General features: G+C 45.8%; 1 protein-coding gene across 4 annotated transcripts in view; it reads left to right on the plus strand.

Annotated features, from left to right (window-relative positions):
- POMGNT2 (protein O-linked mannose N-acetylglucosaminyltransferase 2 (beta 1,4-)) overlaps positions 1 to 26,093 on the plus strand; it is a 146,802-nt gene that overhangs the window by 68,647 nt on the left and 52,062 nt on the right. For 3 of the 4 annotated variants that reach the window (XM_068107087.2, XM_068107090.2, XM_068107089.2), the window contains exon 2: positions 4,104 to 6,221. In XM_068107087.2, the coding sequence (XP_067963188.1) occupies positions 4,869 to 6,221 (1,353 nt within the window). In that variant the 5' untranslated portion in view covers positions 4,104 to 4,868. Of the gene's footprint in view, positions 1 to 2,712; positions 2,807 to 4,103; positions 6,222 to 26,093 lie in introns of all 4 variants that reach the window. The other variant, XM_068107088.2, reaches the window with a different exon arrangement.

Consider the following 26,093-nt stretch of genomic DNA (forward strand, 5'->3'; position numbering starts at 1 on the left):
GCTCTGCTCCCTCTTCACTTTCATTTCTCTTTCTGTCCTGTTGCTCCTCCCTCTCCTCCTCCTCCCCCTCATCTTCTGCCAATCATGGAGCAAGCCTTTCCTTTCCACCATTTTCTGTCCTGAAGCTTTCCACCAATCTCTGCACAAACCCTTTCCATCTATCTCCACTGTACTTTTTTTTTTTTTTTTTGTTGTTGTATACAAGATCGAGGCTCGTGTAAGAGCTAACATTGATCACAAAAAAGACAAACTGACACATAAAACAAAAAATATAAAGGGAGCGGGAAAACAAGATGGAGAGCAGGGACATCGGGAGATCTGTGGGAGGGAGAGAGCTTGAGGGGAGGAGACATGGGAAGGGGGGTGGGGGGGGGGGAATAGGTTTAAAAAAAAAACATGTGGACAATGCTAGGACTTCCAGGAAAGAAGTCGGTATTTCGAAAAAGTGGATGTGGGGTGAATTAACGGGGGTATAAAAGATCAATGCTTTGGTTGGGGGAAGATAAGAGATGGTGGTAGGCAGCTGTTTTAAAGACCTGGAGGGAGGAGTGGGATTGAAGGGAGTGAGGGAGTTTGTTCCAGAGGCAGGAGAAAAGGGGAATGAAGGAGTGAAGGTGAATAGAGAGTCCACATCGAGGGGTGGACTTTCCATCATCCATCTTTCCTGGGGCTTTCCAGCAATCACTGCCATTGGCCTTTCTACCAACGTCTGTCCCGGGTCTTTCCGCCAATGTCCACCCTGTGAATTTTAGCCAATATCCACCCTGGGGCTTTCCAGCAATCACTGCCATGGGCCTTTATACCAATGTCCACCCCAGAGCTTTCAGCCAATGTCCACCCCGGAGCTTTCAGCCAATGTCCACCCCGGAGCTTTCAGCCAATGTCCGCCCGGTATTTCCACCAAGTGCCACACGAGCACCTGCTGCAAAGGTCCTGGCAAACAGGAGATGCCTGCCATGCATCTGCCATGTTTAAACTTCCACAATACATTTAGTGCCATGCTGTTGTATAGAAGTCAGTTTAAGCTTTCTACTATGCCTAGTATGTTAGGGGCTGTTCTGTTCAAATAACGACTGCAAGTGGTAACTGTGTATATATGAAGAAATATAAATGTGTTTTAAAATTGAATCTTATTTGGAGGATGATCTGCTGTAGTGTCATTCACATGCCCAGAATGTTCTTGGGTGCCTTTGATAAAAGTTCCGATGCAGGGAGGGGTATGGGGCTGGGTGGTGTCCCGGTACAACAAACTTTCAATACACTGACTGACCAGTACACAGAATATATGTTTGTTTTCATAAGACTACTGTAGTTGATGATCTGTTGCTTGCTTCCTATCGACCTGTTGCTTGCTTCCTATCGACCTGTTAATTCGTTTTACTCCAAATTGATCATAATGAAAATGAGTTTCATCACTCTGTGTTTGTTGTTCTGCTGAGGTCTTTCCTTTTATCAGAAATGAAGATTTGGGGTCCGTGGTGGGATGGGTTTGGGGTCGGGTGGGGTTGGGACGCGCAGTCATGTGTTGCTGGATTGAAAATGATATATTGTCGAATGTGTTTAAGTTTAGTTATATCTGTGGAACAGGATGATTTCGGTGAAATTGGAACAAATCATTAATCAGCTGGGTCGTACAAGTCCACAGGACGATCGACATACTTGACCTGGCCAAGAACGCACAAGGCTGTAGGTGTAGTGCAAGTTACAATTATAAAAGGATAAAATCCAAATGACTTCTTAATGGATTCAACAGCAACACATGGTAAAGCCAAGTCAAATACCACTTGAAATGCATTTGGCATGTAGCACATCAAGAAGGTAGGCAGTTTATACCAGATCGAGACAAAATGCAGAGCATGTTAGTATTGGCAAATTCAACTCTAGCGAAGTCTATTTGTACGCTGTTGCAAATCCCCATGCCTCCCACCTGAAGCAAAGTTAAACTAGAACGGCACTCGGTAGAGCGCACACCTCCGCCAGGCTAAATATTTTGTTTTGTATCCCAATGATGGGCGGGATCTGGATTCGGACCTGAACCAAAATCGAAACGGCTTGTTCTTGTCACCTAACCAACTCGTCCGCCAAGTTTAGTCATAACTCGTACATAACTTTTTTAAATATCGTGTTATTTATCGCTTTTTGCCCGATCTCTCAATGGTGAAGAATCACTTCCAAAATTAAATAATTCTCATGTCCAAATCCATATTCAGATCTTCATAAAAGTCGAATCGATTAGTTCTCGTCACACACACAACCGGTCCACCAAGTTTAGTCCAAATCCGTCCATAACTTATTGAGGTATCGTGCTATGTATCGGTTTAAACCTTTTCACTCAATGGTGAAGAATCACTTGAAAAATTCGACAAGCCTTATCTGGATCTGGATCTTCACCAAAATCGAATCATTTCGTCTGTGTCACACTCCCAACCTCTCCACCAACTTTTTGGGATATCCTGTTCACAGCTAGACAGACAAACAAACAGACAGACGGGTGAAAACATAACAGCCATCCTCCTTCGGTGGCGGAGGTAAAGATGGCAAAAAAATTCCACGAGGAATGATGACCCAACATCAAATTTTGAGTTGGAATTGTTTTCTGTTTTGACCCATGTGACCTTAAGTTGCCAAACAAAATGTCTCATTAAAGTTTCATTTAAAAATGTTTTACAATGTGCCCGTAATTGCATCTTTCGGTATTTGACCCCACTCCAGGGTTCGGGACCAAAAATGATATGCTGCCCCTGCAACTTCGTGCCACGTGGTGCTCATAACTGGTTTGGTGAATTTCTGCACAACCATTTAGGAGGTGATTACGGATGGGCAGACAGACGGAGCCAATTGCGATACCCCCCGACCCCATTTTTTTTTTCCAAAAGGCATGGGGATAACCAGGCAACTGAAAGCAAACTCAAAATTGCAAGCACAAATCTGGCCCCAGTTCCAGTATGTACTCCCTATCATGCATATTTCTGGTTATTTTACCTTTCATCGAGTCTACTTTGCATTGATTATATACTGTGCATCTGGCTGCCAGCGAGGTGCATGTTTTAACTGCACATGTAATTTTAACCAACCTTGTCTCAATATGAAATGAGATTGGTACCATGCATGGTGGGATTACAAATTGCTCGTAAAGCTGCTTTTCCTTGTGCAACACTTTGACTTGGAACTACCGTCTGAATTCCGCTCCGTGTTGCTATGGATTGTGTAGCCTCTGACTCTCTTCTTGGTAAATTGAAAGGTGCTGCCAATGTGATCTGTCGCCCAAAGCATTGCTCGGCAAGATGATGTATGTTGCGCCAGATTTGCGGCTTGGTGGGGTCCATGGTGTTGGTCGTGAATTTGGTGCTCTTGCACAAGGATCTGCCATCTCTACACGTAATGGATTTTGCTGCAGGAAATGGCACACATTTCTCTTACTCACTTATTTACAAGATTAACCGCTTTAATGCAGGTGAAGGACACTCCTTGTTGTACGATAGATTGAGACTGGTGAATTACCAGTCTCTGTTGAGCTGTTGATCTTGAGGTGTCGTTCGCACTCGCGTAACCAATCTGATGCCTTTGTTGTGGAGGAAATTCATGGGAAAATGTGATGTGCAGTTGGACCGCTCATGGCACGACGCTTTTTGATGCGGGATCTGCCTAGTAAAAGGAACCAAAATATTTTTCGACCCAAAACATTTGGGTCTCATTTGCAGGTGAGATTCAAGAAGAGGAGCCAGGAGTGGGACACTATTCATATTCTCATGAATTTGTTATGCCAGTGAATTATGTGGCCACGACTCAACAGGAATAGTGACCTTTGAGGATGAATCTTTGGAATCGACATGAAAGTTCTGGCTGTGAATTTCTAACTATTCCATCGGGTATGCCTGGTTAGCATTTTATCAGTCGTTCTTGAACCGGTGTGCCAAATTGGGTGTTCATTGAGGCTGCTAAGATGTAACGACAGCTCCAGCCTCTCTGCATCAAATATTGAAAAACATGCTTTATCAGGGATAACGATGACAATGGCTGCCTCATGAGGTTGAATATTTAAATTTGGAAAAAATGAAAAAGCAAAATGAAACTAATCATCCATCTTGATCTCTTTCACGTAGGTTCCAGTACTGGTGCGGCCTGCTCTTCTTGTATGTGGATTAAGGAAGTCAAGAGGACAGATTTCTTCATTCGACATTTTATAACTTCTATCCAAGGAATGTACTTTACGATCCAACTATTCCAATGCACTTGCAGTCGGGACGGATTGATTCCGATGTGAAGATCAAACCGAATGCCTTGCGCGTTGTGCGTTCGGCGATTTGCAGGTGGATCGCCAAGTTTTCACAATGCGCACTTTGCAACGGAAACCGCGTAGTTTGATAAAGCAGCAAACGTGATGCTTGATACCTCAAAATGAGGCAAACGGAGCAGATAGTTCAATATACAAGTGGTTGTGGCTCATGAAAAATCACGAGAAAGGCATCTCCGAATCGTGGAGGTCTTCTGTTCGCTATTTCAATCGGACATTGGAATGATAGATGTGTGGCCTGGTTTGGTGCATGGCACGTGTATTGATTGTTCACTGTATCATGTTGCCATATACAGACAGTCTTTGATGCCATTCCAACCCAACCTCTTTACCACCTGACCATGCTATGCGACAGTATTCTGTCTGTAATCTGATTCATTGCCTGCTCTATGAGAGAACTTGCTTGAGTCGCTCATTTTAAACCAAACCATCCCAGCGATTCAGAATTATTCAGCACCATTGTAACTCCACCATTTCTATTTTCCGTGTTTATTATTGCTCACGTGCTTTGATTTGGTCACTGTGGCACATGCATCTCGTAATCTGAAGAAAAGTCAGTCCATTTGACTCTACCATGAATCTCTCAACTGTACTCAATGGGATCCTGCTACCTGCCCTTGCTGCTGTCTTATGGCAGTATGGCCACCTTCGCCGCCGTGCCGAAAGTGCTGAGGCTGAAGCTCGGCGGGCCCGTGAGAGCCCCTTGCTCGCTCCGGCCGACTATGATGCAGCAATACGAGAGCTCCATGCCGATGGCACTACTGCAGTGTGCACGGGGAAGGTACATACTGATCGTCTCTGCAGGTTTCAACACCTCTGCTACTGGGCACCCGCAGATGAATTCCTTTTTTTCCATGGGCCTGGATCTGTAGCCCTACCAAGCCTTGGAGCTCGCCGTTTCCAGCCAGCTCTTCTCGACCTCTCAACAGTGGATGATCACAATACCCAGTATTTCAACGTTATAGACTTGCCAGTGTCATCTCTGGACCGCCTTCCACGGCCCGCCTTTCTTTCTGACACTGCACTCATTTTCAACCGCTTCAACCCTGAGAACTTGATGCATGTTCTCCATGACGACCTCTTGCCAGCCTTCTACACTTTGAAACAGTTTGGTGAACTTTCGTGGAATTATACACGACTTGTGCTGACTGAAGGTTGGTCTGAGGGACCTCATTTTGAGCTCTATAGGCTCCTAACAGGTCGACAGCCATTATTACGTGGTGAACTGTCTTCCCTGGGTGATCTTTTATGCTATCCTCGTGCTTATGTGGGCCTGAATAAGCTACCCACATGGTATCAGTATGGTTTCACTCAGCCGCAAGGACCCAAACCCAACCTTTTGGTATCTGGGAACGAAATTCGTCACTTTGCCACATTTATACGTGCACAACTCAACGTGTCGGAATCTAACACGTACTCTGTTAACGGAGGCACATCGGAACCATATATTGTGCTTATTCGTCGCACCTTTAACCGGCTTATCCTAAATGAGGCTGAGCTTATCCTGGCAATTGCACAAGAGTTTGATGCTCGCTTACTCGCCGTCTCATTGGACTCGCACCCTTTCAGTGAGATTGTACGCATCGTGAGTGGTGCTGCAGCACTTGTGAGCATGCATGGCTCTCAGCTTGCAGTTGCGGTTTTTCTGCCTCCTGGAGCTGCCGTTGTGGAGATCTTTCCTTATGCCGTCAACCCAACACACTACACTCCTTACCGGACGCTTGCCTCTCTGCCAGGCATGGCGCTGTCGTACATTGCTTGGCGAAATGAACGGATAGGGGACACTGTCACACATCCTGATCGGCCCTGGGATGAGGGTGGCATAGCTCACCTGCCATCGGCCGTACAAGAACGCATTGAGCGCAGTGTGGAAGTTCCACTGCATTTGTGCTGCCGGCACCCTGAGTGGTTGTACCGCATTTACCAGGTACGAATTGCATTGTGCTTCATTTATTTATATATTAATTTATTTATTTATGAGTCAAAATCTCTTGCATCTAATGTGTTTTTATGAAAAAGTGGAAATGTAAGGAAGGAATGTAGGTACACAATCAGGAAATAAGTAGGGATTCAAATGCATTGCATGGTAAAGAGCATGGTGTCACAATTTAGTAAAACTAAATTCATACTGATTATACCAAAAAGTTACAAAATATTATCTTCTGTATTATGCATTTTTTTGTGTTATGCAAGCGATTAGACATTGGTCGAGAAAGAGCGACTTAAATGTTTGTTCTCTTTCAATCAGAGCAGTCTGGTAATTTGATTACTCCATTATGCAGAACTAGCAGAAGTCTGTGGTAAATATACCATGATATAAAGAAAGAAAAAAAGGAAGTCTTTTATTCTTGTGCTGGTTGAATCGGCTCAAAAATAGGAGGTTATGTATTATTTTTTTATTTTTTTTGTATACAAGATCGAGGCTCGTGAAAGAGCGAACATTAATCACAGAAAGACAAGCCGACACATAAAACATATAACATCGGGAGCGGTAGACAAGATGGGGAGAGAGGGGGAAGGACACAAACACATTTGAGAGCAGGGACCGAGAGACATGGAAACATCGAGAGATCTCACAGTTTGGTGAAATAGGGTATGAGGAAATATAAATTTCTTAACAGCAAAGAAAAAATAAATTTTCTGGAGCGATTGAGACGGCGGTCTGTTGCCTGCCCATACACTGCTTGGAACCTTTTTTTTTGTCTAAAAAAAATAACAATTTTCCCATAGGTTTGGATTAATTTAAAGCAACTTTAATTCATCATTTTTTTTTTTTCTTTGAGGAGCATTTCCATGTTGCAGGGTGGGACAGACAGACAGCATTAGCATAGTGTGTGTACCAACACACACATATATATATATATATATATATATATATATATATATATATATTGCTGCGGTTTTGAGATTGTACATATGACTTCAATAAATGCTAAAGGTTTGCCACTCATAGTTAGTTCCACGAGCAACACGCAGGCCCACTTGTAGTATTAGTTATGTCATAGTAAGTGTAAGTATAGGCCATTTCCCCTATTAATATCTGCGTTGTGTAAAGACATGAGATTAGGTCCCGTTCATTTTACATCCACCCTCCAATTCCACCTCGATGGGCGGAATCCACCCCGCGCCCCATTTGGCTGCCTGCTCAGTTTGTTAAGCATTGGCTGCCCACTAGTCGAGTAACACGAGGTAGGCCTGAGAAGGAGGAGCGCGGGGTCGGGGGGGGGGGGGGTGGCTTTGAGATCAGAGCGGCAGGGGCGATGACGGCGTGAGAGGGCGTGGAGAGGCACGTCTGGTAAGTTCGAGAAGGCTTGCGGGGCGTGCCTATATAAGTCGGTGCGCAAAGCACTCGAGAGGACTTTTACAGCGAGCGCATATCGAGAGGACTTTGAGGGAGAAGGACTTGGGAGAACTTCGTTGCGATAGCGCTTTGAGGCTTTGAACTGTAACTCGCCATATTACGTACGCGCCAGAGGGGGAGAAGAAGAGGCGTTGGGGGTACGAGTACGTGGCCACAGCCAAACGCGCCAGTGGCGAATAGCGAATATTCCATCCACGCGAGTAAACGCGGCCATAGCCACCAGTGATTAACCGCCAACTGCACCAGAGCCCACCCCCCTACCGTTCGCCCCGTAATAACCCTGTGCGTCCAAACGGCACGCTACGAGCTCCTGCCTTCGCCTCGATCCATCTGCATGGGACGAGCCGGAGACCGGAGGGATCTGCACGAGAGCCATCCCTGGACGTGCGGACCATCATCCTGCAGCTGCAAGCCGTGTGTGTGTGTGTGTGTGTGTGTGTGTGTGTGTGTGTGTGTGTGTGTGTGTGTGTGTGTGTGTGTGTGTGTGTGTGTGTGTGTGTGTGTGTGTGTGTGTGTGTGTGTGTGTGTGTGTGTGTGTGTGTGTTGGGCCCGTTTGTCCTGGGTATTAAGTAAGACTGTGTAAGGATTGCCCTGTGTCTCTGCTTCTGAATCATTGTGAATAGTGTAAATAAATCTTGTTCTTCCTTCTTCCAATTCGATCGCCTTTGTGATTTCGCCATTGACTAAGCGTGGCACGAATACGACCGTTAGAACCGGGTTCACCATCTAAACGGCACGGATCGCGTGTATGCACCGCTCTGCGTCTCAACACACGTGGTTCGTGCGAGGCTTATTTCCTCGTTTCAGGGCAGTGCAAGTAATTAGGTAATAGCGAATTTTAGTCCTAATACCCTATTTCGCGCTGTCTGGAAGGGACGTCATAGGCCTCAGGTCACGTCTGGTCAGTTAAAGACAAGGGAACTAATCCCCACTTGGTAAGGGGAGAAGGCCGGCGGCAGATCCGCCAATATATATATATATATATATATATATATATATATATATATATATATATATATATATATATATATATATATATATATATATATATCAGGGTGGAGCTTAAAAAATTTAAAAAACCTAAATGTTTATTTTTGAACGTCTTACCACCTTAATCTGTTCCATATAATATAGAAACACTGTATAAAAAGATTGAGCACTAAAGTATTATGTTTAGGGGTAGCTCAAGGGCCTCCAAGATTATGAAAATTATAAAAATTCAACGAATTACGAGTATATCAGACTATATCTTAATTTATTTTAAACAACACACTTGAACACAGTATTTATTTTTGAACACGTTAATAGTGAATTCTTTGTTCAGTTTCTGACAGAGTTCATAGTATCAGCCTGACAATGTCCAGCAAACCCCAAATTTATTATTTTCATGGCATCCCGGACAGTGTATGTTTTCTGCTATCAGGGTACATTCTGCGATGGTCCTCGACAACTTGCAGCAGGAATTGCAGCTGCGTTTCATCGCGGGTTATCAACCCACTGTACTCCTGAATGATTGCCACTTCCACGTTCAGCGTAGTCATTGACAACTTTTAGAGAGTTGACTGTTTCTGCAGCCTGCTTGTAGTCGTCTCTGTCATCCCACAAGTCCGGATCAACCGCGAGAAATCCATCTGGAAGTTCCATCATTCGCAGAAGTTTCATTGACCTTGCTGTGACGAAATCTTCCAAGTTCTTGTCCTTGAATGAATCAAGAGCAACAGTGATTCGCTTGGAATGATCCTGATCTTGGTCTTCTTCATTCTTCATGGCACTCACCATCAGTCTCTTGGTTGACGAACTGACCCGACTGTCGAAGAAAGCCAAGCTAACAAGTTCCTGTGACAAGTACCACACATGATTGGAAAACTTGCGTGATGTTGACTTTCAGATGGCTGGATGGATTGATGAGTATTCAAGCAGTGACTTCAGCAGCAGCAGGTCACTGTAAGGAGCACCTGATGCTTGAGGTGCAGAGATCCAGGCTGTCAGGTAGACACGTACTGTGAATACACACACATCACGTAATCCTCTCTTTTCTGCAGGAGTCAGTTTGAATTGAGCCTTGAACATCCAGATCTTGAGACAGTATATTACTTTGGACATCCAGCGGGCGTGGTGCATTGCTCCGGGTGACATGAATTGTACTCCTCTGGCAGGAGCAGCACCGAGAAAGACAATCACAAGTTCCAAGAATTCTTTATAATCATCTCTCGGCTGACTCTGTTCAAGATGCTTGTTGGCATAATCGATAGTGTCTTGCTTTATGTCTTCCACTAGACTTGCCACGTCATCAGCTGCAATCCCTGGTTCATACTTGGCCGTGTCTATGAATCCCCAGTATTCCTGGAAGCGTTTGAAGAGTGGAACCTCGGGAGAAGATTTGGCTCCCAATCCCATACACACTTGGAACACTGCACCAATTATCAATTCCATAATGTGATGCCTGCAAGCTAGTGACAAGAGCTCCTTCTCCAGCTTCTGCTCTAGGAGGACACAGGCACCAGCAATCCGACCAGTGTTTGAGCTGGTCGTGTCAAAACACATAGCCCGGATGCTGTCGGCTACACCCCAGTCTTCAATGGCTCCAAAGACAGCAGCAGCCTGAGCCTCGCCTGTTCCAGATGGAAGCTTGGCAACTGTGAGTAGCTGAGAAACTCCTTTCCCTGAAACCAATACTGGCAGGCGATCAACCTCTTTTCCAATTAGATCAAGGATCAGTTTGCCGTCCCAGTGAACAACAAGGGGAACGTTACCCTGAAACTCCACCTTTATATTTGCAGATCTCTGGACTCGGTGTTGTACTCTTTGTCGGCGAATTGAGTCTCTGTTTAGAGCAAGTTCATCAATGTTCTGTCCCAAGCTTTTGGCAGTTTCTGCTATAACAAAAACGGCTTTGCGGTCTGACACTTTTGTGCGATCTAGAGCGGTTGCGAGTTCTTCAGTAACGACAGTTTTTCACCCCCTCTTTCTTTTTCGTGTCTGAAATGTGATGCCTCCAGCAGCTCCCTCACTTGCATTGTCCCCAGTTTCCATCTTTTCACTATCTTCTGCTGAGCTGTTTTCAGATTCAGAACCAGATGAAATCAGTTCAGCTGTAGAAGCTGCTAACTGTTTCATTTGCTCCATTCGCTGTTGCCTGGCAAGCATTTCCTCCTCTCTTTTGGACGCCGTTTTCTCCTTTGCAGCAAGCTTTACATCTACTCCAGCCAGCGACCCCCTTCTTCCCTTTTCTCGCTGGGCTAACAAGAAATCCTTGTCTTCTTGTAATACTGACGTATTGGTCAGAGCATCAGCGTGAGCAACATCAAAAAGGTCTTCAAGCCTGGAAACAAAAGCCGACTCTCTCGCGAGTTGAGTTGGTGACGTTCGCGCTTTGTTCTTTTTCAGAAGACGCCATTCTTCAAATGTCTGCTCAAGCTTGGTTTGGCAGTTTTGATGAGCTCTCATCAGGATTCTAGCTTTCTTCCAAAAGTTAGCTATTTCCGTGATGGTAACATCCGACGATTGTCTTACGGTCTCCTTCAGATCGAGATGGTGATGTAGGAAGAATCCAAGAGCCATACGCAATGATGGCAACTTGCTGCCACTTAATTCAGTCACAGAGTCGCCAAGGAGATACAACTTGGTTTGAGATCTTGTTGCTTTTTCCACAAATGACATTTTCAATCAGATATGAATCTGAAAGAAATAGAACATAGCATTAAGAAATTAAGAATCAAGAAAATTCAAACAGTTCTATTAATAACTGAGCAGTGAGCACAATGCCTCAAGCAATTACACAAACATACTGCTGCAACAGTGTTGCAGCTGTTGCTTAGTCAGCATAGTCAGTCCTTTGAGTCCAAACAGTAAACAAGTCTGAACATGTCTGGAATATAAATTCATGGAAAATTTGCATTATCAATTTATCAGAAAAACAATGGGATTCGGATGATTGGTTGGATAATAGATATGAACCAGTTGAACCACAATGATTATGCTTCTATAATCTGTGATAATATTATACCATGTTTATACACCCATTGTGTCTGTGATTCTCTGCAAAGCCTGAGATAACTTCGTTTTTATTTTCAAATAGTGTTCTGTGATACACCTATGTACAGTGTTTACTTTTAGATACTATGGTGAAAAGCGTTCCCAGGTCAGCGCTACATCTCATTTTAGCATTTATTGTCTAGCAGACTCTAGCTCAACGAACATTTTACTCTTTTATTATAACAGATATTGTGTATGTACAATGTACATATTACTACTGTAATTATTTATTTCATGGAGCACAGAGTTTTATAACTTAAAGGTTTTATCTGTGTTCCCAGTAATTCATTTTACCACAATGATTGCATGTTGTGTGTATGATGATAGGAGAGAGTGTCAATTTACTTAGTAGTTAAAATTGGGTTCTTAATTTATCAACAGAATTAATCTATTTATCAGTAGTATGCGAAATAAAAGGGCGGCTGCAGCTTTGGGGTATCAGAAGCTTTACCATCATTGAGCTACCCCTAAATATTGTTCAATTGTGCTCATATTTTGCCTGAATTATTATTTCATATATAGGAACACATTGAGAGGGTAAGAAGAGCATATTTCAAAGGTTCAAAAATAAGCTCCACCCTAATATATATATTGTTGCGGCTTTTAGAACCCCTCACCTTGTAAATAATATTCCATCATTTAATAAGGTTAAAGGTTGCACCCATAGTTAGGCCACAGCAACACGTAGGACACCATAGTTCTTTCAGTTATTTCCTTAGTATGTGTTTCAGATAAGGCTGTGTTCCCAACAGTTGAATATGCGTTGCCTTGATCAAATAAGATAGGCCCCATTCGCTTCCTTTCCAACCTCTCTCCCAATTCTATTACGCGCCTTCGCTTGCCAGCTGCGTTGAGCTGAAGTTTGCTCAAACAAACGCCATTAACCACGCGGTCAAGCTCGAGGAAGAAGGGGGCGGAGCGCCGGGAATGAGGCGTGGCCCTGTCAACTCGCCGTCAAGGGCGGAGCCGGTGAGCCCTCCCCAACCAACCAGGGCTGAAGTGAGCTCATTGGCAGGCGTGGTTTCGAAGAGCGCGGATTTATCTCAAAGCGCATTATATAAGCGCGCGCGCGAAGCCCTTTTACGGACTGCGTGAGGGAGCACATTTTGATACGGACTCGTTGGGAAAGGCGCTTTATGAACTTATTGATCGGGAGGCGCGCTTGTTTCAAAGGACTGCGCGGAGACGCTGATTGCACGAACTGCCTGTGATACGAGCCATTGATCGGGAGAGAGAGAGAGAGAGCTGGCACGAGCTACGTATTACGTATGCCGCATCCCAGTCCCCCCGAGATATGTAAGGCCGCTCGCGTCCGACGATATGCACGAAGCTGCCTGCCGGGTTTCGCCCGCGGAACCGGAGCCTGGACTGGACTGGAGTGGACCGGAGCCGGATCCCATCGCCTGGACCATCTGCCTGGACCTTCCTCCCCTACCACTACAATCCTGTGTGAGTGTGTCTCTGTGATCCCCTACCACTCGCCTTTGTGATTTCGCCATTGACTAAGCGTGGCACGAATACAACCGTTAGAACCGGGTTCACCATCTAACTCGTATCACAGGCAGTTCGTGCAATCAGCGTCTCCACGCAGTCCTTTGAAACAAGCGCGCCTCCCGATCAATAAGTTCATAAAGCGCCTTTCCCAACGAGTCAGTATCAAAATGTGCTCCCTCACGCAGTCCGTAAAAGGGCTTCGCGCGCGCGCTTATATAATGTGCTTTGAGATCAATCCGCGCTCTTCGAAACCATGCCCGTTCGTCCTGGGATCGTAATAAGTTAAGACTGTATCGGTAAGCCTGCCTTGTGTCCTTTTGTTTCTTCTTCCTCCTGTATATTCCTTTCGTTTCCTCTTTGGGTTCGTGTACATTTGTAATAAACCCACTCTTTGTTCTTACCTTACTCTGGTTTCCTCTTACCCGATCGCCTCCGTCTTTTCTTTCAATTGAGTACCTGTGGCACGGTTTCGAAACCGCTCAGGATCGGGTTAGTCATTTGTTAACGGCTCGGATCGCGGATTGCTAACCGCTCGGCAATATTCCATCTTATCCGTGGTTCGAGCGGGAGTTATTTCCCTGCTTTACGGTCGGGTTAGTACGTAGGTATTTGGGACTTCATTGACCAATCACCCTAGCTAATATCGACCGGAAGGAGCGTCATAGCTTTCAGGATTGGGGGACGGCCAGCTTAAAAGACAAGGGGATTAACCCCCCCCCCCCTTGATAAGGGGAGAGCCGACCCCCGAATCCGCAACAATTGGTGTCTGGGAGTGGGATTGGACCCGAACGAAATTTTAATGCATCAAAAAAAAAAAATGGGGTCAAAATTATGAGTGGCCAAAACTTTTATTTAAAAACCAAATTAAGATCGTGCCATGGATAGTCAAGGCGATCGGATGCCGGTGGAGGTAAATGAGGGGGTAGAGGAAGGTTTAGAGTCAACCCAGGACCCCAGGGAAGAAGTGGGAGCAATGGAAGAGGGGATTGAAGAAGGTGCTGTAGCAGGGGTTTCAGGCGCACAAAATGGCGGCGCCGCGCCCGCTGTGCAAATCGGGGGGATGAATGTGCAGGACCTCATGGCACAGATTCATGCAGCCATACAAATGGGGAATGCGGAATTGAGAAATGATATGGGAAATAAATTTGGGGGATTAGAAAACCAAATTGGGGGTTTGAGGAATGATATGGGAGACCAAATTGGGGGGTTGAGGAATGATATGGGAGACAAAATTTGGGGGCTAGAAAGCAAATTGGGGGGCCAATTAAAGGACGTGGGTGGCCAGATGAAAGAAATGAACGAAGGGTTAACGAGGGTGAAAAGCAAGATGGACACCCGGGAAAATCAGATAGATGGAATGAAGGACGAGTTAACGGGGTTTGGAACCAGAGTGGGCGGCCAGATAGAGCAGATGGGGAGAGACATAGACCGCCGGTCGAGCGGGAGGGGCACATCGGTACGCGACGAGGTAACGCGGCTAGAGGAGCGCGGGTTGAGTGAGTTGGAGCAAAGCACAGTCACGTGGACGGGTGTAGAAATCGCGACCCGGGGTATGGGAAAGCCAACGGCCGCAGAATTAAAAGAAATTTTTTTAAGCGCGCCGGCGGTCGTTGGGCTAGGAAGAGAAATTGAACCAATAGTGGAAATTGGGGCGGAAGAGACGGACTTAGAAAAGCACTCGCGGGAGGAAGAAATGGAATGCATGCAACGTCCGTGTTCACATCATGATGTCGTGCTGCATAACCAAGTGGAAAGTTTGCAGGTGGTAGAGCGAAGAAGAGGAACCGCCAAGGTGAGTCGTTAGTATATGGTGCTAAAAGATTTTGCGGGAAAGTGTTTAGCGCAAAAAGAATTTTCACGCGCTTGGGATTCCAGCGTAACCCGGACGTTTGTGGGAGGTCCGTGGTGTGCTGTGCGAGTGGAAATGGCGTGCGTGTGCGAACGGCGCCAGAGCGCGAATGTGTTAGAGGGTGAAAGCGAGGGTGAGTGCACAACAGAGTGTGGAAGTGGGAGAGAGTGTGACCAAGATTGTGAGATGGTTGAGGAGCGTGTGCGAGAATGCACACCTGAGTTGGTTGTGGAGCGCGTGATTGGGTGTGCGATAGGGGATTGCACACCCGTGGGTAGGTGTGCACTGTGTGGGTATGTGCAAGAGTGCACACCCACGAGTGGTACGGAGTACGTACCGGGAGAGAGTGCGTCCGGGTGTGCATGAGAAAGGTGTGGAACGGAGGTGTGTGTGATAATGGGGTGTGCGAGGGAAGAGAGTGTACGGAGAGAGAGTGCGTGGCGTGTATGAGAGGCGCGGAGACACCTCGATTTGTGAGTGAAGAAAGGAACGAATGGTGTGAGCATGCGAGGCGGGCATCGACGTTAACCGGGACAGCGTTCAGGCCGACGTATAGCCGACGCGAGCTCTCAGGGCGCGGTGTTCTTTGTGTGCTGCGGGGGCCGGCCGGGATCGGTGCCGCTTCGCTCCTGCACGGAGCGCCGTGCACGATTCGGGCCGGGCTCTGCCCTGCACGGTCGGTGCCGCATTTTGCCAGGCAAGGCGATCGGCCTGGTTTGAGGGGAAGGAGAAGGGGTCGGAGCAGCGCCCCCTTGCGGTGGAGGCACTCCGGCCGGGCAAGGCTGGGCCATCGTGCTTGGGAGCGCAAGGCCTTGCGCCGAGATGGTGCCTGGAGTCTTGGCCCGACAAAACCTCCTCCCCTGAATCGTAAATGCCGGACGGACCCAACCTGCAGTAGACCAACCATCCGCACACATTTCTCGGCTTTGCGAAGCCGAGCTGTAATGACAATGCATTCCCGCACGAGAGGCTCAAGATAGTAGACTGGGATAGTGAAATTGATGGCAAATGGTATATGGTGTAGAGGGATGGTAGATCTACCATCCCTCACATCATTACTTTGGGCAGAGGAGCTATAGTTTATGGGGTGGCAGTGTAAACTAGCCCGGGAGGGTTAGGATAATGTTAGGATCTAGAGAAATGACCATAGGTGACTTGAGAGTTAATTAGCGACTTTGTACCTGTAGTGGGGACGTAGGTAGATTAGATGGTTGATAACGACGAAGGATGTGCAGTAGTATAAAGGGATGACTGGGAAGCACGAATCTTAGAAGGGCAATAGATAGTTAAATGATGCTGTGTGTATGAGCAGGAGGTTTAAGATGAAATGAGGAATTGAGAGGAATTGCTCGTGAATGCTGTGTGTGTGTAGAAAGTGTATTGAGCAGAGTATCGAGGATGTGTGTGATTGTGCATTGAGTGATTGGCTTGCATGGTGGCAAGGGAGAATGGTTGGATGGAATAGATGGTCTGGAGTAAATTGAGTATGGAATGAATGGTGTGGAGTGAGTGTTGTAGAATACGTGGTGGTGTGTATGGTGTGAAGGTGTGAATAGGGGAAGAATGGACCCCTTCACGAGTACCCGGGTAGGGTAGGTAAAAGTAGGTAGAGGGAGTAGGTAAATTTGGTGGATATTGACATCTGTGGTGCGAGAGTAGCAGAGTACTGCTTGGATTGGTGCATGAGTGAATTGGAATGGCTGGGCGTGTAGCCTGTTTGTAAGTACGGTTAAATGGGCACTCCGCCACTGGTAGTCTGTCGGCCAGGTGAGGCCGCAGGTAGGCTCTGGGAGCCAGTTAGAGTTCAATGGGGCCCGAGGATCCAGAGAAGGACCCGGGTAGCCCGACGCCAGAGAGGGCGGTAGTGGGGTAAGGGAGCCAGAGGGCCTTCCCCAGGTAGGTTAGGGTGAGGAGCAGGTAAGTTCGGGTGTCGACATGCAGTGGCGGAGGTGTGCAGGTGAGCGGACCTGCTGGTGAGCCACACGACCCAGCCCTGAAATTGTGCGAGGGCACAGGTTGAAGAATGGGGGGAGTGAGACCCCAAATTGGAGTGCACCACAGGTTGGTCAATGGGAATTGGTTTTTAGAACCACATTGTTTTATGATGGCCAATGGATTGGCAGGGTAAGACCCCGGGTTGTGTAAAGTGTTAATGTCATATAGAAGGTAGATAGGAGAAAGTCTCTTCGCACCATCCGCATCCACTTACCAAGGTGAAATAACTCCACACCATATTTTGGCAGACATTTGGAATGTAAGACGCATCATGACGTGGGGTTGACATTGTTTGGATTCCATCTCTTCCTCCTTAGGAGGGATTGATGATTAATTTGGTATTAGAGGGGATGGGAAAGACAAGACGATAGCGACGAATTGTAAATTGTGTAATTATGGGGTAGGGGCAAGGGTAGAGTAGGTGACATGGGGGGGGGGGGGGGGGTGACGAAAGCTAGGGACGAGCTTTCTCAGCTCGCTCTCCCGCGCCCTTCATGTCTGCATTGCTTTGTATTGATGTGTACCCTTGCGCCCCTGCCCGCTGATCTGCTTTGTCCTTCCTTCCCCACTCACGGACCATTGTTCTTTTGTGCCCGGGGGGGGGGGGGGGGAGGAGTGTGCAGGTGACCACAGTTGTGCACCTGCACCCTTGCTGCCTCCGGCCTGCACTGATGCACCATATGGACCACACGTTCTGTGGCATAGCACCACCTTATGAACCACACGTACTGTGGCCTGGCGCGTCTGCTGGGACCGGCCACTGTTGCCAGCGGTGTCTGGTTGTGGACCACTGTGTTTTCAGAGTGGCCGCCATGCCATGCAGGTGGACCACCTACATTGGCCCTGCTGGCCAGAAATAATAAAAAGCGGATGCGTGTTGTGCCCTTTCTTATTATTAAATAGACAGCAAGATGAAGATCAAGACAACCGGAAGCATCGGCCCAGCAGACAAGCAAGAAGACATCAGACATCATTGATTATTACCTTCGCAAAAGCGGAAGGTTATGTTTTGATCGCTGTGTATTTATTTGTATGTCTGTGTGTGTGTGTGTGTGTATGTTATTCGCATAACTCAAAAAGTATTCAACCGAATTGCATGAAATTTGGTGGGATGATTGGTTATTATACGGGACACATTTGATTAGATTTTGGGAGCAATCGGGTCAAAGGTCAAGGTCAAGGTCACGAAAAGGTCAAAATCGTATTTTTACCATAGCGCGGTCAATTTTTATCCAATTGGCATGCAACTAATGCCAAAATGTTCAGAATTCAATGCCCGATCTTGTGATATACGACATGACCCAGTGAAGACATTACCCTTGTTAGCGGTTGGGGGTCAAAGGTCAGGGGGGTCACGACCTTGCAAAATGTGCGTTTTTTGTCATAACTCGGTCAATTCTTATCCGATTTGCATGAAATCAGCACCAAACTGTTCACTGTTCTGTTCCCTACACTCCCATGCCAAGTACAGAACAGTAGCTGCGGCGAAGGTATGCGCTCTACCGAGTGCCCGTTCTAGTTTTAAAATGTTTTTTTCGTGTGCATTTTGACGATTGTGCTTTTTGGTGCTTTTGGTGCATTTTTATTATTGGTGCATCTGGTATGGTGTATCAGTGCAGTGCAGTGTCGTATTTTTCCTCTTTTCAAAAAGTCCTGCTTTTCCCACAAAAGACCGGTCCTGGGTGACAGTTTGTAAATAATTAGTGTTTTTGTAAATAATGCTCCCCACCGGTTAAATGTGTAGTTTCAGAATAATTCCGCAATTCGGTTAGTCTGTGGGCATGAGTTTGTTGGGTAGAAAATGCAACACAGCAGGCGGGACATATTTAGTGTTAAAACTGTCGCACTCAGGACATATTTAGTGTTAAAACTGTCGCACTCAGGGTGAGGTTAAAGGTAGAGGATAACCACACCTAAGTGTCACACGAAGTTAACGTTGTTTCGGCCCGGGATGGACCCTGAGGAAAGGAGGGTGCAGTGTTGCGGTTTTTAAAACCCCTCACTTTGTAAATACTTGTAAATAATATTCCATCATTTAATAAGGTTAAACGTTGCACCCATAGTTAGGCCACAGCAACACTTAGGACACCATAGGACTTTCAGTTATTTCCTTGGTATGTGTTTCAGATAAGGCTGTGTTCCCAAAAGTTGAATCTGCGTTGCATTAATCAAATAAGATGGGCCCCATTCGCTTCCTTTCCAACCTCTCTCCCAAATCTATTACACGCCTTCGCTTGCCAGCAGCGTTCGCTGCGTTGAGCTGAAGTTTGCTCAAACAAACGCCATTAACCACGCGGTCAAGCTCGAGGAAGAAGGGGGCGGAGCACCGGGAACGAGGCGTGGCCCTGTCAACTCGCCATCAAAGGCGGAGCCTGTGAGCCCTCGCCAACCAACAGGGCTGAGGTGAGCTCACTGGCGGGCGTGGTTTCGAAGAGCGCGGATTGATCTCAAAGCGCATTATATAAGCGCGCGCGCGCGAAGCCCTTTTAAGGACTGCGTGAGGGAGCACATTTTGATACAGACTCGTTGGGAAAGGCGCTTTATGAACTTATTGATCGGGAGGCGCGCTTGTTTCAAAGGACTGCGCGGAGACGCTGATTGCACGAACTGCCTGTGATACGAGCCATTGATCGGGGGAGAGAGAGAGAGAGCTGGCACGAGCTACGTATTACGTACGCCGCATCCCAGTCCCCCCGAGATACGTAAGGTCTGCTCGCGTCCGACGATCCGCGCGAAGCTGCCTGCCGGGTTTCGCCCGCGGAACCGGAGCCTGGACTGGAGTGGACCAGAGTCGGATCCCATCGCCTGGACCTTCCTCCCCTACCACTACAATCCTGTGTGAGTGTGTCTGTTCGTCCTGGGGTCGTAATAAGTTAAGACTGTATAGGTAAGCCTGCCCTGTGTCCTTTTGTTTCTTCTTCCTCCTGTATATTCCTTTCGTTTCCTCTTTGGGTTCGTGTACATTTGTAATAAACCCACTCTTTGTTCTTCCCTTACTCTGGTTTCCTCTTACCCGATCGCCTCCGTCTTTTCTTTCAATTGAGTACCTATGGCACGATTTTGAAACCACTCAGGATCGGGTTAGTCATTTGTTAACGGCTCGGATCGCGGATTGCTAACCGCTCGGCAATATTCCATCTTATCCGTGGTTCGAGCGGGAGTTATTTCCCTGCTTTATGGTCGGGTTAGTACGTAGGTATTTGGGACTTCATTGACCAATCACCCTAGCTAATATCGACCGGAAGGAGCGTCATAGCTTTCAGGATTGGGGGATGGCCAGCTTAAAAGACAAGGGGATTAACCCCCTCCCCCTTGATAATGGGAGAGCCGACCCCCGAATCCGCAACAATATATATATATATATATATATATATATATATATATATATATATATACATATGATCAAGGCACCTCCTAGCTTTAATGGTGAGCACTAGCCACGAATTATGTCTCACACGGTAAATACCGCATAACCCGCAAGGAACCAACAGCCTGTCTGCCACACAGACCATCGTTCCCACCAGTGCAAACCAAAACCAGGGGGTGCGGTGCGATCGGCGGGGATAATAATCAACGAACATAACAGCGTGACGAGCGCTGTCCCGATCTCCTGTGGACCGAAGTCCTAGACCAAAGCGTCACCTCCGACCCAAAGGGTCTTCTGGAGGCTTCAGCCATTGAATGTTCATTTTTTTCAAGAAAGAACCCCTCAGCACACACATGGGGAGGGGTAGGTGCAGACTGGAAGCTTGGGACGATTACACCTCACCACCACGTAATTCAAAACACCTCACCACCACATAATTCAAAACACCTCACCACCACGTAATTCAAAACACCTCACCACCACGTTATTAAAAAATACCTCACCACCACGTAATTCAAAACACCTCACCACCAAGTAATTCAAAACACCTCACCACCACGAAATTGAAAACACCTCACAGCCATCAAACACGTAATAAAAACACCTCACAGCCATAAAACACGTCATAAAAACACCTCACAGCCATATAACACGTAATAAAAACACCTCACAGCCATATAACACGTAATAAAAACACCTCGCCACCACAAAATTAAAAACACCCCACAGCCATCAAACACGTAATAAAAACACCGCACCACCACGAAATTGAAAACACCTCACAGCCATAAAACACGTAATAAAAATATCTCACCACCACGAAATTAAAAACACCTCACAGCCATAAAACACTAATAAAAACGCCTCACAGCCATAAAACACGTAATAAAAACACCTCAGCCATAAAACACGTAATAAAAACACCTGACCACCACGAAATTAAAAACGCCTCACAGCCATAAAACACGTAATAAAAACACCTCAGCCATAAAACACGTAATAAAAACACCTCACCACCACGAAATTAAAAACACCTCACAGCCATAAAACACGTAATAAAAACACCTCACCACCACGAAATTAAAAACACCTCACAGCCATAAAACACGTAAAAAAACCACCTCACAGCCACGAAATTAAAAACACCACCACCAAGTAATTCAAAACGCCTCACCACCACGTAAATCAAAACACATCACCACCATGTGATTTCAAAACACCTCACCACCATGTGATTTTAAAACACCTCACCACCACGTGATTCAAAACCACCACAACGTTATTAAAAACACTTCACAACCACAGAAACAAAAGTTTGAGGGAGTCGTTAAGTGACAACACAGACACTGCCCAGATGTGTAGATATATAGATAAATGACTGTACCCGAGTTGCCGTTTTGTCATGGTTTAAACCAATCATAATTCAAACAATCATAATGCACACATGTACTTGTAATATACGTGATATCACATTTTATAAACAATTGAAGTAGAAAAAAAACAATTTTTCCCAAAAAAATAAATAAATTAAAATTGGAACATTTTTCAAAAAAATACCCTTAGGACATACCGACGGGAGAGATATGTGCATACCAGAAGTTTGGTACGATTTCACAAAAGTTTGAGAAAGCAGTTCAGTCACGAGACAGACACTGCACAGATATGTATATATATATAGATACACACGAGCTGAAAGCACCCGGCGTTGCCTGGGTTATTGTCCCTTCGTCGCACCGCGGAGCGAAAGGGGGACTATGGTTTTCCCCTCCGTCCGTGTGTCCGTCCGTGCGTGCGTGCGTGCGTGCGTGCGTGCGTAAGTGAAGGACCGCATTCAAATTTGGTGTGTGGGTGCAACCCACGTCAAAATCCAAGATGGCCACCACCATGCATGTCTGACGCCATGTATGTCTGAAACTTGAGTGGAATATCATGAAAAATAAGTGAAGTACCAACTTCTAATCTGGTGTGTGGGTGTATCTAGGCATAAGGAAGAACGGTGTTCAAAATTGGGTCGCCACGTCAAAATCCAAGATGGCCACCGCCATGTATGCCTGAACCTTGTGAGCAGAATATCTTGAAAAATAAATGAACTGCTTACGTCTAGTCTGGTGTGTGGGTGTATCTACGCATAAGGAAGAACGCTATTGAAAATTGGGTCGCCACGTCAAAATACAAGATGGCCACCGCCATGTATGCCTGAACCTTGTGAGCAGAATATCTTGAAAAATAAGCGAAGTACCAACTTCTAATCTGGTGTGTGGGTGTATCTAGGCATAAGGAAGAACGGTGTTGAAAATTGGGTCGCCACTTCAAAATCCAAGATGGCCGCCACCATATATATGTCTGAACCTTGTGAGCGAAATATCTTGAAAAATAAATGAACTGCTTACGTCTAGTCTGGTGTGTGGGTGTATCTACGCATAAGGAAGAACGCTATTGAAAATTGGGTCGCCACGTCAAAATACAAGATGGCCACCGCCATGTATGCCTGAACCTTGTGAGCAGAATATCTTGAAAAATAAGCGAAGTACCAACTTCTAATCTGGTGTGTGGGTGTATCTAGGCAGAAGGAAGAACGGTGTTGAAAATTGGGTCGCCACGTCAAAATCAAAGATGGCCGCCACCATATATATGTCTGAACCTTGTGAGCGAAATATCTTGAAAAATAAATGAACTGCTTACGTCTAGTCTGGTGTGTGGGTGTATCTACGCATAAGGAAGAACGCTATTGAAAATTGGGTCGCCACGTCAAAATACAAGATGGCCACCGCCATGTATGCCTGAACCTTGTGAGCAGAATATCTTGAAAAATAAGCGAAGTACCAACTTCTAATCTGGTGTGTGGGTGTATCTAGGCATAAGGAAGAAAGCTATTGAAAATTGGGTCGCCACGTCAAAATCCAAGATGGCCACCGCCATGTATGTCTCAACCTTGTGAGCGGAATATCTTGAAAAATAAGCGAACTACTAACTTCTAATCTGGTGTGTGGGTGTATCGACGCATAAGGGAGAACGCTATTGAAAATTGGGCCGCCACGTCAAAATCCAAAATCCAAATCCAAAATCTTCCACTTTGTCAACTCGCATCACTTCACCGACGGGGGACCGAGGCGTAACGCTTGTTTTTGAATGAATTTACTGCTATAATTCAGCTTTTACTCGTGGTCGTAGAAGATTGACCACTATAATTCAGCTCAGCTTTTAATTGCGAAATGGGCTCAGCCCGGCCGATGCGGCCTCGACTGGCCTCACCACCTAGCCTATAACCTTCCTGGGGCCCGTCCCAACATTTTTGATTCTTTTTGAATGAATTTACTACTATAATTCAGCTTTTACTCGCGGCCGTAGACGAATGACTACTATAATTCAGCTCAGCTTTTAATTGTGAAGTGGACCCAGCCCGGCCGGGGTGGGCCTCGACCGGCCTCGCCACCGAGCCTATAACCTTCCCGGGGGCTGTCCCGACATTTTTGGTTCTTTTTAAATGCATTTACTACTATAATTCAGCTTTTACTTGCGGCCGTAGAAGATTGACTATATATAATTCAGCTCAGCTTTTAATTGCGAAATGGGCCCGCCCGGCCAAGGTGAGCCTCGGCCGGCCTCGCCACCTAGCCTAAAACCTTCCCGGGGCCCGTCCTGACATTTTTTGTATTAGGGGTTTCCTCCTATCTTTCACCGTTCAGGAGATTAGCTTGTGCAGACAAACAAACAAAAACTTTCTTTTATACATATAAATAATAATATATATTATAAAAGAAGAAGAAGAAGATAGAAGAAGAAGAAAAAGATATAGATAGAAGATAGATATACAGTCACGTGAAAAAGTAAGTACACCCCATGTAAAGTTTTGACTTTTTGAACATATTTCAACATACAGCTATTTGATCTTCATTTCAACAAAATTGATAGATAAAGGTGATATAATATAACAAATATCATGAAACATTTACATTTTGTAGTCCATTGTATAATTTAAATAAACATAAATGCAAATTTCGCATGTGGAAAAAGTAAGTACACCCTTGGCTCTAATAGGTGGTATTGCCCCCTTTGGCACAAACAACCTCAAGGAGGCGTTTCTTATAACTGTCTACCAGTCTCTGACATCGACTGGGAGAAATTTTTGCCCACTCCTCCATGCAGAATTCTTTCAGCTGTGCGATGTTTGAGGGGTTTCTTGCATGCACAGCTCATTTCAAATCCCCCCACAACATCTCGATGGGATTTAGATCCGGGCTTTGACTTTGCCATTCCAGAACCCTCCATTTCTTTCTTTTCAGCCATTTCTTGGTGGATTTACTGCTATGTTTAGGGTCATTGTCATGTTGCAAGGTCCGCCTTCGGTTGAGCTTCAACTTTCCGACAGATGGCCTCACATTATCCTCAAGCACCCTCTGGTACAATGAAGAATTCATAGTGGATTCTATGATGGTGAGCTGCCCAGGCCCTGATGCAGTAAAGCTGCCCCAAACCATAATATTTCCACCACCATGCTTTACAGTTGGTATCAGGTTCTTGTGGTCAAATGCTGTCTTTGGTTTTCTCCAAACATGTCTTCTGGTACTGTGGCCAAATAGCTCTACCTTTGACTCATCTGTCCAGAGCACATTGTTCCAGAAGTGCTGGTCTTTGCCTAGGTGTTCATTGGCAAACTTTAGTCTTGCCCTGATGTTCTTTCTGGACAGCAAAGGTTTCCTCCTGGCACACCTCCCATGTAGATCAAATTGGTGCAGCCTCTTTCCAATGGTAGACTCGTGCACTTTGACATCAACAGTGGCAAGAGCTACCTGTAGGTCTCGTGATGACATTCTGGGGTTCTTTGAGACTTCTTTCAGCATCTTGCGGTCTGCTCTCGGGCTGAACTTGCTGGGGCGGCCTGGCCTGAACAAGTTGGCAGTTCTTTGGAATCTTCTCCACTTGTAGATGATCTTCCGGACAGTCGAATGATTGATTTCAAATTGTTTGGAGATCTTTTTAAATCCCTTCCCAGACTCGTAGGCATCTATAACCTTCTTTCTGAAGGCCTCAGATAGCTCTTTTGATCTAGGCATGGTGAAGCCGCACACTTCAACAACAAAGAGTAAACCAAACTAAATGTCTGAGGGTTAAATAAGACAGGTTCCTCCAAGATCATCTCTAACGATGTTCTAATCATTTGCACCTGAGCTGGTGCACCTGATTCTAATTTTAGGTATTTGCAGTAGTGATAAATGTAGGGGTGTACTTACTTTTTCCACATGCGAAATTTGCATTTATGTTTATTTAAATTATACAATGGACTACAAAATGTAAATGTTTCATATTTGTTATATTATATCACCTTTATCTCTCAATATTGTTGAAATGAAGATCAAATAGCTGTATGTTGAAATATGTTGAAAAAGTCAAAACTTTACATGGGGTGTACTTACTTTTTCACGTGACTGTAGATAGATAGATAGATAGATATATATATATGTATGTATGTATGTATGTATGTATGTATGTATGAAACGGTACAAGAGGAAGCATGTGCAAAATCGGCAATCTCCTGCCCATTCAGCTTCCCCTTTAATCTTCTGCATTCGATCTAAACAGCCTGGTGTTGGGCTAGCGGCTAGGGTGCCAGCTTAGAATCCTAGGATCCTGGGTTCGAATCCCGGTCGATCGCTGAATTAACGCCAGGGGGGTTGACTCAGCCTGTCATCCTTCCGAG

This window comes from Myxine glutinosa, chromosome 2 (genome assembly GCF_964187855.1).
Source record: "Myxine glutinosa chromosome 2, kmMyxGlut1.1, whole genome shotgun sequence".
Lineage (NCBI taxonomy): Eukaryota > Metazoa > Chordata > Myxini > Myxiniformes > Myxinidae > Myxine > Myxine glutinosa.